Raw genomic sequence first — 14,366 nt, 5'->3', positions numbered from 1 at the left:
TAAAGGGTGCTGTAACCCCCGAAAGTACACTCTAGTCCAAACCAAAAAAAAATTATTTTCTGTGTTTGTGAATTGTGTGCGCAGTAGCCGCACGTGCATCAACAAAGTAGTGCCAAGCGTGCGCCTGTGTCATAAGTAAAGGGCCGGCTGGCTTGACCGTTAAAGGGTGCTGTAACCCCCGAAAGTACACTCCAGTCCAAACCAAAAAAAATTATTTTCTGTGTTTGTGAATTGTGTGCGCAGTAGCCGCACGTGCATCAACAAAGTAGTGCCAAGCGTGCGCCTGTGTCATAAGTAAAGGGCCGGCTGGCTTGACCGTTAAAGGGTGCTGTAACCCCCAAAGTACACTCCAGTCCAAACCAAAAAAAAAATTATTTTCTGTGTTTGTGAATTGTGTGTGCAGTAGCCGCACGTGCATCAACAAAGTAGTGCCAAGCGTGCGCCTGTGTCATAAGTAAAGGGCCGGCTGGCTTGACCGTTAAAGGGTGCTGTAACCCCCGAAAGTACACTCCAGTCCAAACCAAAAAAAAAATTATTTTCTGTGTTTGTGAATTGTGTGCGCAGTAGCCGCACGTGCATCAACAAAGTAGTGCCAAGCGTGCACCTGTGTCATAAGTAAAGGGCCAGCTGGCTTGACCGTTAAAGGGTGCTGTAACCCCCAAAGTACACTCCAGTCCAAACCAAAAAAAAAATTATTTTCTGTGTTTGTGAATTGTGTGCGCAGTAGCCGCACGTGCATCAACAAAGTAGTGCCAAGCGTGCGCCTGTGTCATAAGTAAAGGGCCGGCTGGCTTGACCGTTAAAGGGTTCTGTAACCCCCAAAGTACACTCCAAAACAAAAAAATATATATTTTCTGTGTTTGTGACTTGTGTGCACTGTGGCTGCACGTGCATCAACAAAGGAGCAGCGCCAAGCGTGCGCCTGTGTCCCATAAGTAAAGAGCCGGCTGGCTCATTTCTTAAAGGGTGGTGTAACCCACAAAGTGCACTACTCTCCAGCAAAAATAAAAAAATATTTTCTGTGTTTGTGTGCGCTTTAGCCGCATGTATATATCAATATAACATAAATGGAGGACCAAACTTTCTCCGATAAAAATAAAATAGGGAAAGATCAAGAACCACTTCCTCCTAGTGCTGTTGCTGCTGCTGGGAGTTGTTCATCATCCCAGAGAGGAAGTAGGAACATCACTACTTTTACTAAACAATTGACCCTCCAACAGTCCCTAGCGATGAGGATGAAGTACGACAGCAGTCATCCTGAAGCAAAACGTATAACTGAGGCCTTGACTGCTATGTTGGTGTTAGACGTGCGTCCGGTATCCGCCATTAGTGCAGTGGGATTTAGACAATTGATGGAGGTAGTGTGTCCTCGGTTCCAAATCCCGTCTAGATTCCACCTGCATCCTCAAAGCAGCCGTGACAAGCGTGCGTCTGTCTGTTAAAGGGTGGTGACACCCTCAAAGTGTGCTACACAAACAATTAAAATATTGTTCTTTTTTTTCTGTCTTTGTGAATTGTGTGGGCTGTAGCCGCACTTGCATCCTCAAAGCAGCAGCGACAAGCGTGCGTCTATCAGTTAAAGGGTGGTGACACCCTCAAAGTGTGCTACACAAACAATAAAAATATTCTTCTTCTTTCTGTCTTTGTGAATTGTGTGGGCTGTAGCCGCACCTGCATCCTTAAAGCAGCAGCGACAAGCGTGCGTCTGTCTGTTAAAGGATGGTGACACCCTCAAAGTGTGCTACACAAACAATTAAAATATTGTTCTTTTTTTTTCTGTCTTTGTGAATTGTGTGGGCTGTAGCCGCTCTTGCATCCTCAAAGCAGCAGCGACAAGCGTGCGTCTGTCTGTTAAAGGGTGTTGTAACTCTCAAAGTGCTCCAAAAAAAAAAAAATTTTTTTTAATGTGTTTGTGACTTGTGTGCGATGTAGCCGCACTTGCATCCTCAAAGCAGCAGCGACAAGCGTGCGTCTGTCTGTTAAAGGGTGGTGACACCCTCAAAGTGTGCTACACAAACAATAAAAATATTCTTCTTCTTTCTGTCTTTGTGAATTGTGTGGGCTGTAGCCGCACCTGCATCCTTAAAGCAGCAGCGACAAGCGTGCGTCTGTCTGTTAAAGGGTGGTGACACCCTCAAAGTGTGCTACACAAACAATTAAAATATTGTTCTTTTTTTTTCTGTCTTTGTGAATTGTGTGGGCTGTAGCCGCACTTGCATCCTCAAAGCAGCAGCGACAAGCGTGCGTCTGTCTGTTAAAGGGTGTTGTAACTCTCAAAGTGCTCCAAAAAATAAAAAAATTTTTTTAATGTGTTTGTGACTTGTGTGCGATGTAGCCGCACTTGCATCCTCAAAGCAGCAGCGACAAGCGTGCGTCTGTCTGTTAAAGGGTGGTGACACCCTCAAAGTGTGCTACACAAACAATTAAAATATTGTTCTTTTTTTTCTGTCTTTGTGAATTGTGTGGGCTGTAGCCGCACCTACATCCTTAAAGCAGCAGCGACAAGTGTGCGTCTGTCTGTTAAAGGGTGGTGACACCCTCAAAGTGTGCTACACAAACAATTAAAATATTGTTCTTTTTTTTCGGTCTTTGTGAAATGTGTGGGCTGTAGCCGCACCTGCATCCTTAAAGCAGCAGCGACAAGCGTGCGTCTGTCTGTTAAAGGGTGGTGACACCCTCAAAGTGTGCTACACAAACAATAAAAATATTCTTCTTTTTTCTGTCTTTGTGAATTGTGTGCGCAGTAGCCGCACGTGCATCAACAAAGTAGTGCCAAGCGTGCAGCTGTGTCATAAGTAAAGGGCCGGCTGGCTTGACCGTTAAAGGGTGCTGTAACCCCCAAAGTACACTCCAGTCCAAACCAAAAAAAAAATTATTTTCTGTGTTTGTGAATTGTGTGCGCAGTAGCCGCACGTGCATCAACAAAGTAGTGCCAAGCGTGCGCCTGTGTCATAAGTAAAGGGCCGGCTGGCTTGACCGTTAAAGGGTGCTGTAACCCCCGAAAGTACACTCCAGTCCAAACCAAAAAAAAATTATTTTCTGTGTTTGTGAATTGTGTGCGCAGTAGCCGCACGTGCATCAACAAAGTAGTGCCAAGCGTGCGCCTGTGTCATAAGTAAAGGGCCGGCTGGCTTGACCGTTAAAGGGTGCTGTAACCCCCGAAAGTACACTACAGTCCAAACCAAAAAAAATTATTTTCTGTGTTTGTGAATTGTGTGCGCAGTAGCCGCACGTTCATCAACAAAGTAGTGCCAAGCGTGCGCCTGTGTCATAAGTAAAGGGCCGGCTGGCTTGACCGTTAAAGGGTGCTGTAACCCCCGAAAGTACACTCCAGTCCAAACTAAAAAAAAAATTATTTTCTGTGTTTGTGAATTGTGTGCGCAGTAGCCGCACGTGCATCAACAAAGTAGTGCCAAGCGTGCGCCTGTGTCATAAGTAAAGGGCCGGCTGGCTTGACCGTTAAAGGGTGCTGTAACCCCCAAAGTACACTCCAGTCCAAACCAAAAAAAAAATTATTTTCTGTGTTTGTGAATTGTGTGCGCAGTAGCCGCACGTGCATCAACAAAGTAGTGCCAAGTGTGCGCCTGTGTCATAAGTAAAGGGCCGGCTGGCTTGACCGTTAAAGGGTTCTGTAACCCCCAAAGTACACTCCAAAACAAAAAAATATATATTTTCTGTGTTTGTGACTTGTGTGCACTGTGGCTGCACGTGCATCAACAAAGGAGCAGCGCCAAGCGTGCGCCTGTGTCCCATAAGTAAAGAGCCGGCTGGCTCATTTCTTAAAGATTGGTGTAACCCACAAAGTGCACTACTCTCCAGCAAAAATAAAAAAATATTTTCTGTGTTTGTGTGCGCTTTAGCCGCATGTATATATCAATATAACATAAATGGAGGACCAAACTTTCTCCGATAAAAATAAAATAGGGAAAGATCAAGAACCACTTCCTCCTAGTGCTGTTGCTGCTGCTGGGAGTTGTTCATCATCCCAGAGAGGAAGTAGGAACATCACTACTTTTACTAAACAATTGACCCTCCAACAGTCCCTAGCGATGAGGATGAAGTACGACAGCAGTCATCCTGAAGCAAAACGTATAACTGAGGCCTTGACTGCTATGTTGGTGTTAGACGTGCGTCCGGTATCCGCCATTAGTGCAGTGGGATTTAGACAATTGATGGAGGTAGTGTGTCCTCGGTTCCAAATCCCGTCTAGATTCCACCTGCATCCTCAAAGCAGCCGTGACAAGCGTGCGTCTGTCTGTTAAAGGGTGGTGACACCCTCAAAGTGTGCTACACAAACAATTAAAATATTGTTCTTTTTTTTCTGTCTTTGTGAATTGTGTGGGCTGTAGCCGCACTTGCATCCTCAAAGCAGCAGCGACAAGCGTGCGTCTATCTGTTAAAGGGTGGTGACACCCTCAAAGTGTGCTACACAAACAATAAAAATATTCTTCTTCTTTCTGTCTTTGTGAATTGTGTGGGCTGTAGCCGCACCTGCATCCTTAAAGCAGCAGCGACAAGCGTGCGTCTGTCTGTTAAAGGATGGTGACACCCTCAAAGTGTGCTACACAAACAATTAAAATATTGTTCTTTTTTTTTCTGTCTTTGTGAATTGTGTGGGCTGTAGCCGCTCTTGCATCCTCAAAGCAGCAGCGACAAGCGTGCGTCTGTCTGTTAAAGGGTGTTGTAACTCTCAAAGTGCTCCAAAAAATAAAAAAAATCTTTTTAATGTGTTTGTGACTTGTGTGCGATGTAGCCGCACTTGCATCCTCAAAGCAGCAGCGACAAGCGTGCGTCTGTCTGTTAAAGGGTGGTGACACCCTCAAAGTGTGCTACACAAACAATTAAAATATTCTTCTTTTTTTTCTGTCTTTGTGAATTGTGTGGGCTGTAGCCGCACCTGCATCCTTAAAGCAGCAGCGATAAGTGTGCGTCTGTCTGTTAAAGGGTGGTGACACCCTCAAAGTGTGCTACACAAACAATTAAAATATTGTTCTTTTTTTTCGGTCTTTGTGAAATGTGTGGGCTGTAGCCGCACCTGCATCCTTAAAGCAGCAGCGACAAGCGTGCGTCTGTCTGTTAAAGGGTGGTGACACCCTCAAAGTGTGCTACACAAACAATAAAAATATTCTTCTTTTTTCTGTCTTTGTGAATTGTGTGGGCTGTAGCCGCACTTGCATCCTCAAAGCAGCAGCGACAAGCGTGCGTCTGTCTGTTAAAGGGTGTTGTAACTCTCAAAGTGCTCCAAAAAATAAAACATTTTCTTTAATGTGTTTGTGACTTGTGTGCGATGTAGCCGCACCTGCATCCTCAAAGCAGCAGAGACAAGCGTGCGCCTGTCTGTTAAAGGGTGGTGACACCCTCAAAGTGTGCTACACAAACAATAAAAATATTCTTTTTTCTGTCTTTGTGAATTGTGTGGGCTGTAGCCGCACCTGCATCCTTAAAGCAGCAGCGACAAGCGTGCGTCTGTCTGTTAAAGGGTGGTGACACCCTCAAAGTGTGCTACACAAACAATTAAAATATTGTTCTTTTTTTTCGGTCTTTGTGAATTGTGTGGGCTGTAGCCGCACCTGCATCCTTAAAGCAGCAGCGACAAGCGTGCGTCTGTCTGTTAAAGGGTGGTGACACCCTCAAAGTGTGCTACACAAACAATAAAAATATTCTTCTTCTTTTTTCTGTCTTTGTGAATTGTGTGGGCTGTAGCCGCACTTGCATCGTCAAAGCAGCAGCGACAAGCGTGCGTCTGTCTGTTAAAGGGTGGTGTAACCCTCAAAGTGCGCTCCACAAACAATAAAAATATTATTTTTTTTTTTCTGTCTTTGTGAATTGTGTGGGCTGTAGCCGCACTTGCATCCTCAAAGCAGCAGCGACAAGCGTGCGTCTGTCTGTTAAAGGATTACATCGGTGACAGCATCCAAGTAGGCATGTCAGACAGTCCGTACCTGTACTGGCAGGAAAAAGAAGCAATTTGGAGGTCCCTGTACAAACTGGCTCTATTTTACCTGAGTTGCCCCCCCTCCAGTGTGTACTCCGAAAGAGTTTTTAGTGCAGCCGGGAACCTTGTCAGCGAAAGGCGTAGGAGGTTGCTTCCACAAAATGTGGAGAAGATGATGTTCATACAACTTCAACAATTCAACTCTTCCAGGGAGACCAGCCTCCAGAACGTACAGAGGGACCTGTGGTTCCAGCAGGGACGAATTAATACTCTGTGAGGATGAGGATGTACACACTGAAGAGGGTGAGGAATCGGTGGATGAGGAGGATGAGGATGACATCTTGCCTCCGTAGAGCCAGTTTGTGTAGGGACAGATTAATTGCCAGCTTGTTTTGTGGGGGCCCAAACGAACCAATCATTTCAGCCACAGTTGTGTGGCAGACCCTGGCGCTGAAATGATTGGTTTGTTAAAGTGTGCATGTCCTGTTTATACAACATAAGGGTGGGTGGGAGGGCCCAAGGATAATTCCATCTTGCACCTCTTTTTTTTCTTTGCATTATGTACAGTTTGGGGCCTAGTTTTTCAAACTGCCATTCTGTCCGCCACTGCAGTTTCACGCCTAGATGGGTCACGTGTTTGTGCCGCCCACTCGTGTCGCTTAGCATAGTCATCCAGCTACCTCGGTGCAACCTTTTGGACATAAAAACACTATTGTGAGGTGTGAGGTGTTCAGAATAGACTGGAAATGAGTGGAAATTAAGGTTATTGAGGTTAATAATAGCATAGGAGCAGAAAAACCTACAAATTCTGTGATTTTAGCTGTTTTTATGCTTTTTTTAAAAAAAATACAGATCCAAAACACAAAACCCAGAACCCAAAACACGGAAGGGTGGTTTTGGCAAAACCAATCCAGATCCAAAACACGAAGAAAGATCCAGATCCAAAACCAAAACACAAAACACGAAAAGTGGCCGGTGCACACCCCTAGTAGGTACATGTGCAAAGACAGTAATGAGGAGTTCAGTAGCTTCCACTATGCAAATAATTCCCTTAGCAACCTATTAAAGCAACCATCAACATGCACTGAGGAAGGGTCTATTGGAGGTCTGGTGTCCCCTTGAATCAGTTATGAGAAAACCCTAGAGAATATTTGGACGCGTAACTAGTAATCTGAACAGATAAAAACAGATTCCGGATGGTGAATTTGGGAAATTAGCTCAATATCCTTTACCTGATTGGCCCGTACTTTATGTAAGACTCTTAGAAGATAAAGCTGGAGTAGGCAAGGCATAAAGCAATGCCAGAGTTTCCCATGGCACCCATCTTCCAAGCACCTGGGGACCAGACTCTAACCACACGCCAAAGTGTCTGTGTGTTTGGTAGATAAGCCTACATCTATATCTTTGTATCTTACTTCTACTTTATTTTTGCAAGTTTTGGGGAGGGTAGAGGGAAGGCTTTTGGCGGCATACTCTCCTGTGCGGTATGAGGCGGTGAGGTGAACTTGTATACATAGATCACAGGTCCAAATTTCTAAAGCCTGTGCGGTAAGGTAAGGGACTGCAATCTTATTGTATATTTGTTTGTATATTTGTATTAGAACTGACAATCCATGTGCGTTTAGAGGTGCTAAGATTTTGATAGCGTATTTTAATGCTCTTTGGGTTATGTGCCTTTTACTCCTCTACTTGACCATATAGCCCTTATTGCTTTGCCTGTGAGAATCCTCCCATCCATCTATAACAGCATCTCTTGTGACCATCAGCGGCTCCTGTCTGCCACTGGTTGTGACCATACAGTAGGTCGAATGTCATCTCTAGCAGCACATGTGCGGGGCGGAGAGAGGGTATAGTGTACCAATGCCTAAGCACCTATATAAAAGCTTTTGTTAAAGCATGTATGTTATCCATGGTATTTGTGGTGTACCCGTGGGCACTGGAATTTTCTTAATAGGGGATGTGTAAGGAGAAATCCTGGGCATTAGGCCAGTCCTATTATTAGGGTATTCCTGATAGAGAACTTTGTTAGTAAATGAGACTGGAAAATAGATTCTGCATGAAGTTTGTATGTTCTCTGGGGCCCTATCTGCTTGAAGTGTGTATATTCTCCTCATGCTTGTATGGGTTTGCTCTAGCTTCCTTCTACAGTCCATTACAGAGGTAATTCCAGCCTAATGTGTTCCGGATTTCTAAGAGACATCCATATGGAAATGTTTTTTCCATACAAATTGGTCCAGCACTTTTACGGTTTTAGGACTCTCCTCATAGTTCTATGCAATTTTCATGATGGGAAACAAAGCTTGTGCCAGGCTGCAATGGATGTATCTGTATGTATGTTTCCCTGCAATATTGATAGGACACCGTTGTCTGGTGAGACATTAGCAACCTCCGACCAGATGTGATGTTTTCATAGTAATCTTAGAGTTAGAGTTTATATGTGTCTTAGAAGCTATGACTTTCCATAGTATTCTCGTTTTCATAGGAGCCCCCTGTTATTGTTAAAAGGCCTTAAGGGGTTGCTTCTGCTTGTATACTGGGCTTCCGCATGGGATATCAGGATGGGCTCTCCTCCTCATTAAGAAAAGGCTTCTTGTGGTCCTGTCAGCCATTATTGAAATCTTCAAAGTATTTTCTATTCTTGTGGCTTGATTATTGATTAATTGTGACCCAACTATAATTCAGAAGTGTCAAAATTCAGAAAGTCATGAGACTGGTGCCAAGGGCCTGATTTACAGATGGACGCAATGCCAGTGTTTAAGCAGTTTGGGCGATCATTGGTAATCTGTGTAGGTGTAGGTGTCGAAGTGCGCAAAAATATCAAGTTTCATTACCAGGGCCGCTCGCAGTGAAGATTATTTCACAAGTGATTAACAGACGGGGGCCATTTGTGGACCCCAACGGGGAGGTGGCAACTCAAACTCAGACGTGTTGCGACCGTTTTTGTGCCATGTCTCTGCCTGCGACTGTGATCCCATACGCAGAAAAAATGGCTTTGGTGTTCCCATGGCCATTCTGCATGACCATAAGGTTACTCAGAAGTCTGATAATTGACCTATCTGCGATCGAGATGCATCTTTGTACGCAGTCGCTTGGATTTGCGAAGCTGCTGATGGGCGTCTCAATACAAATAAAAGCGGCTGTGACGTTTGCATATTTTTGTACAGCCGCTGCGTTCAAATTCGTAGCTGGGGTGGCAATAGTGTACATCTCTGAATCAGGCCCATAATAGGCTCTCTTGCTTGTGGCTTCAATGGGCTAAGTTTTGGAAATTAGCGTATATTTGGAGGGACCTTTATGTCCCTATCTTTCATTCTTGTCCAGAGATCACTAACAATGGAACATCATCTGCTACTATGAACTGTATTTTTTTAACCACTTGTCAGGTTCCGTTTATGACATCTTAATGCTATTTTAGGGCATATTTTTAATAATTAATCTATATCTTGCTGTCCAGACAGAGGCATACAGTCTACAGTCCGTAAGGACCTTGTGGCCTGATTCAGAGGCGCACACTAAGTGCACGCAATGCCCATGTTTACGTTGTGATAGTGGCTGCGTTCTCTAGCAGAACTGCAGCCACAGAGGCCATGTTCAGGCAGACACTGCACCTGCCATAGGGCAGGTGCAAGTGATGATGGTGCACGTGATGGTGGTGCACGTGATGGTGCGCTGATGGTGGATTGTCCATAACCACGGAAGTGTTACACCGTGCAGCAACGCTGATAGTAGGCGTTTCAGGGCTAGCACATTCACGTGCACTGTAGTACACAAGAGAAAGCATTTGCATATTATCGCCTCCATGGGTCCGCAAAAAGAGAAGCCGTGGTGGCTTAGTGCATATGGGGAATGCGGTCAACCTCCTGAAAACTGCAGTTTTCAGAGTTTTGACCACATTCTGGGCTTGGAGCATCCTGCCCCAAGTGTCATATACATAAGACAGTCTATCTTATAAGTCATATTTATCATGTAAAATACAATTACATTTATATGCAAATACAAGATAAAAGTACTAAACAAATAAGTAGAAACATCCACATTTTTGTGCATAAGCGCAGTATGAAGATAAGTATTTTACATAAAAAAGTATAAGATAAGTATTTTACATATCAATCCACTATGTTTATTGCGTAGCATTATAATTATATCACACAGCATATGTAACGCACGTTTCTAGGATGATGCCTTGAAAAAGTCCAAATTGAGCTGTCTCATTGATCCCAAAGACAGACGGGTGAACTGTAAGAATTGTAATTACCAGAAGTGAAGGTGCCAAATTGTAGATTTAAAGCCAGGTAACAAGAAAAAGATTTAATGTACCAAGAAAGGGTCTTTAGGGTAATGCTACGCATTACAGGTAAAGTGAGGGAGGAATTTGGGCTGCTTTGTCACGAAACATTAAACGCTGGTGAGTCTGTCTGTGCTGTAAATTGTAAATCAGTTTGTTCTGTTTCTCTGACAACAGGTTACATTCCTATTAGGGGTGTAGATTATGTGTTTTTCCCATACCTCAGCTTTTCAAATTTGCTCTGTACCTTTGTCGCAGCAGCTTCATCTGAAAATATTTTCTACTGTTCTTTGTGTTACACCCAGAGCAATTATCACTGTCTGACAGCCTTTTCCATGAATTGATGTACAAGATAAAAATATCTTACCAATTAATACGATTCTCTTTATTAACCCATTATGCAGCACTGTGAGAGCATAGATGTATAGTAGCTGTATACCCTGGGCAGGTAACATATTTAATATTTTTATTATACCCTTAAATTCTCCCCTTTTAAACACAAACTATTTATAACATTTGACTTAATTTATTGTTATATGAAGTCTGATATTCTGGAAACCCTTGAAGGGTAAAAACCAATTCCCAGAATCCTAGCCAGATCATTCATTAGGCATCCTAGGGGCTGCCTCGGGCCATGTGGACACTGGGGGCACAGATTACTTTAACCCATAATTATGTTATTAAGGCTCAAACCAATTTCTTGCCTAGGACTCCATGGGGTCTTAGGGCCTGATTCAGCAGTGCACGCAAGTGTACTGCTGAACGGAGATTCCCGATTATCGGGAATCTGCACGTGCACAGGACCCATTCTGCGAGTGTGCATAATGACTCCTGCTAAGACGCTCGTAAGCCCTTGAATGCCTCTGCCTGATTGACAAGCAGAGTCATTTAAGGGGCGGTGGGGGGTCGGACAGCATTCCCTGAAACGGGTTGTGTCCGCCCTGTTTTCTGGGAGTGGCCAGCCCAGGGACTGCGTGGATGTATGCAATCTGCTGGCCTCGCAAGTCAGCCAGCCTGTGTAACACACCTGCCGACATTCTGGCTGCTCCTTCCGGGAGGGAGCAGCCAGATCCGCAGGACGGGGTGGGCGTGGCCGAGACAAGGGGGAGTGGCCGATCGGGTGACGTCACTTGTGCGCGTGGCGGGGGCGGAGTCACGCGATCGCGTCAGTTTGGCCCTGCCCCGCTACACAATGCCGATAAAATAGGCATTGTGCAGCAGGGGGTGGGGCCAAAATGACGCGAATCGCGTCACCGGCCCCCCGCGGGGGTTACAGGAGTTATAGCGGGGGGATAGGAGGGGTGAGCGGCAGCCGGGAGAATTGCCTGCCTTCCCGGGAGGTCGGGAGCGGCACCCGATTTTCGGGAGGCTCCCGACCAAATCGGGAGGGTAGGCAAGTATGCTGTGTAAGCGGAAGCTTACTCAGCTGGCCGGCCGCCCGGCGCCGTCCACCATCGACCTGCGATTGTCACGATGGTGATCCCAGCCTGCGACCTCCGTCGCAGTGCTGGGATTGCAAATGCAGCAGGGGGTGTCATACACCTCCTGCTGCATTTGCATATTAGCAAGGACGGAGTTGCAAAGCTGCCTGCGTGCATATTGCAATCCTTGCTGAATCAGGCCCTTAGTTTAGCTCTGCCCAGACAACAATTCCAAGTCAGGTTGCATCTCTGATTATTCATGAAAAAAACCTATAGCTCTTACATAGATATTCAAGCCTATTTCTCAGTTTATGTTGGGGCACACCTCTCAGCCAAAGAGGAGCTTAACTTGGTTCTCTGTCCTCCCAGTATAAACCCTGAGCGCTGTATTTGACAGCAAATGGGCTGCTGGAAATTTGGATTGGGATGCATTCAGTTTAATTGTAATTGTGGTTAAATTGTGGCATGTGGTTGGCTATCAGTGGCTTCTGCGCACTTTTCCATAGGGACAACCCTCCAGCGCACCCTTAAAGTCTCCCCTGGCTCTCTGGGAGGGGGTAACTAACAACCCATTCATGACTTGTTATAAGGACACAGTTAGTATCACCAGCAAATATGTGTCCCTGTACCAGTCTACAGTTAGAATGCGCTCTTATTACACTTGGCCTACATTAGTCTACTCTACCCCTTCCCTTTGCTGTCTTCCCTATACAGATGCAAGTGGGTGTAAATGAGAGAATTAAACAGAAACCTGCATGTGGGCGGGTTTGTACGCGGCCTGTATTCTGGGCGTGTGCAGAGTTATTTTATATATTTGACACTATGCAAACTGACATAGCTCTCACTATGCGTCAGCCCAATGTGTTTAGTGAAAGTTGCATTTGGGCATTTCCAGAAAAATAAGTTTATCCAAAGGTAAGCGTTTCATTCCCGTGCTTTACTTGGCAAGAACCGTACAAATCTGGTATTGTCTTTAAATAAATGATGAGTGTGTATTCAGTATAGTGTCATTTTGAAGAAGTTATATCTTATTTTCACTAAATATACTATGCTACCCATTGGTGTCTGAGCTCACCCTACCTGTTGTTATTTCTCCCATCACTATCCCTACAGCTGTATATCCAGGCCAGGCGCCCTGAAAACCTCACTATATTGGTGGCCAGGGCAACGTATCCTTCCCATCCACTGAGACTTGTGGGTGTGAATAAGGGAGCACCTTACCAGCAGTACCAGCCAGTGGTGATGCTACAGCAACCCTATACTATCCGGTGGGAGGGCCAATCCCCAAGAGAAGTCATCCTATACCCAATCAACTTCAACAGGTACCAAACACATTATAATTACTTTCTGCCTCAATGTAACTTGCACCAATTTGAAATACTTTAATACTCGGGACTGGGTAAATATATGAAGATTGGCACCTTGCACACCTATCATCTTCAGATACACATAAAGTGCCCTTGCTTCTCTTACTAGATTGCATTTACACTAATCACACACATGCAGCTATATAGTACTATATACCTATATATCTTGCTGATATAACACAGGCCAATCATCCCATTCATCCACCTTCATGATACCCTAAAAGAATGAATCCTATTCCCTGTCCTGTCCCTAATACTTATAACCACAGCAACAGCTATATGATACTACAACTTTTTAAATGTCTTTTAAAATCCACAGTAAAGAACTGTCTCTGTGACAGGGTAGTTGGAATAGAAAAATGTTCTGCAGATTTCTACCTGGAACATCCAGCTAACCGAAATCCTCCTCATAACCTAGAAGTGGTGCCAAAGTGATGGCCCCCAAATCTTCAGACTCTTTCATGCCAACATCCCAAAGAAACATTTCTTAGTATTATTATTATTTTATATAGCACCACCAATTACACAACCACAGCTCAATATGTTGTTGCTCATAATAATCTTAATTCTTTAATTTCCCCATAAACCATTCTTCAGTTTTAATTTTCGTAGCAAGTACTGCGAGCCCTGCACCCAATAGTTTTACTAGATTGGGGGCCCCATTTATCAAAGTATATTTGAGGTATAATAATCCCCGAAAACACCAGTTTTCAGGGGTTTACCTCAAAATTTAAGTATCCCTCGGATGTATTAAGGAGGGACCACAGCAGGTATCTCCCTATGGGCTGCACCGCACACTATTAGCCGGTGGAGGGATCCACCAGAACCCTCCCTGGCTATAGCGGCTGTGCATGTGCAGACCACGGGACTGCACATGCGCAGCACCCCCTGCACTGGCCAGCAGCTCTCCAGAGACATCGCAGGGACGGGCTCCTTTCGTGGGGCCTTGTCCCTGCATGGTCCAGATGATACATCTGGCCGCTATGATCGCATTTTGCAATGTGATCATGGGTGATATTGTCATGCCCTGATCGCGTTGCAAAAATGATCATTAATAAATGGGGGCCATAGAAAGCATTGAGCAGCCTCGCTGGCACTCTGAGCAGAGATAGGAGAATTCCATGCTATAACTTCTGGAAAAAATATGCAAATTGTCCTCTCCTAAAGAATAACAGCCACTGAGTCACTGCCCCACCCGCTGAAGTTTTAGAGCAGGACACAGGCTTGTGCTGACACAGAATCTGTCTGCAGGTTAATGCTGTGTCAGCACAAGCCTAGAATGCTGATATTATAAATCAAATACTGTAGACCATATGAATAAGAAATATGACTTCTCTGGGCTGATAGTTGTGTACTGG

At 44.8% G+C, this 14,366-nt stretch overlaps 2 protein-coding genes across 3 annotated transcripts in view; both read left to right on the top strand.

Moving 5' to 3' along the window:
- CEMIP (cell migration inducing hyaluronidase 1) overlaps positions 1–14,366 on the top strand; it is a 147,940-nt gene that overhangs the window by 29,586 nt on the left and 103,988 nt on the right. The gene's annotated exons all lie outside the window — the stretch shown is intronic.
- Positions 1–14,366, top strand: part of LOC148523700 (cell surface hyaluronidase CEMIP2-like) — a 102,121-nt gene that overhangs the window by 61,383 nt on the left and 26,372 nt on the right. For both annotated transcript variants that reach the window (XM_088472939.1, XM_088472938.1), the window contains exon 19: positions 12,755–12,963. In XM_088472939.1, the coding sequence (XP_088329065.1) occupies positions 12,755–12,963 (209 nt within the window). The remainder of the gene's footprint in view (positions 1–12,754; positions 12,964–14,366) is intronic.

The sequence above is a fragment of the Taudactylus pleione genome, unplaced genomic scaffold, assembly GCF_031769625.1.
Source record: "Taudactylus pleione unplaced genomic scaffold, aTauple2 ptg000129l, whole genome shotgun sequence".
In the NCBI taxonomy this organism is placed as follows: domain Eukaryota; kingdom Metazoa; phylum Chordata; class Amphibia; order Anura; family Myobatrachidae; genus Taudactylus; species Taudactylus pleione.
The sequence above is the reverse complement of the archived record's forward strand: the minus strand, read 5'-3'. Positions and strand labels throughout refer to the sequence as shown.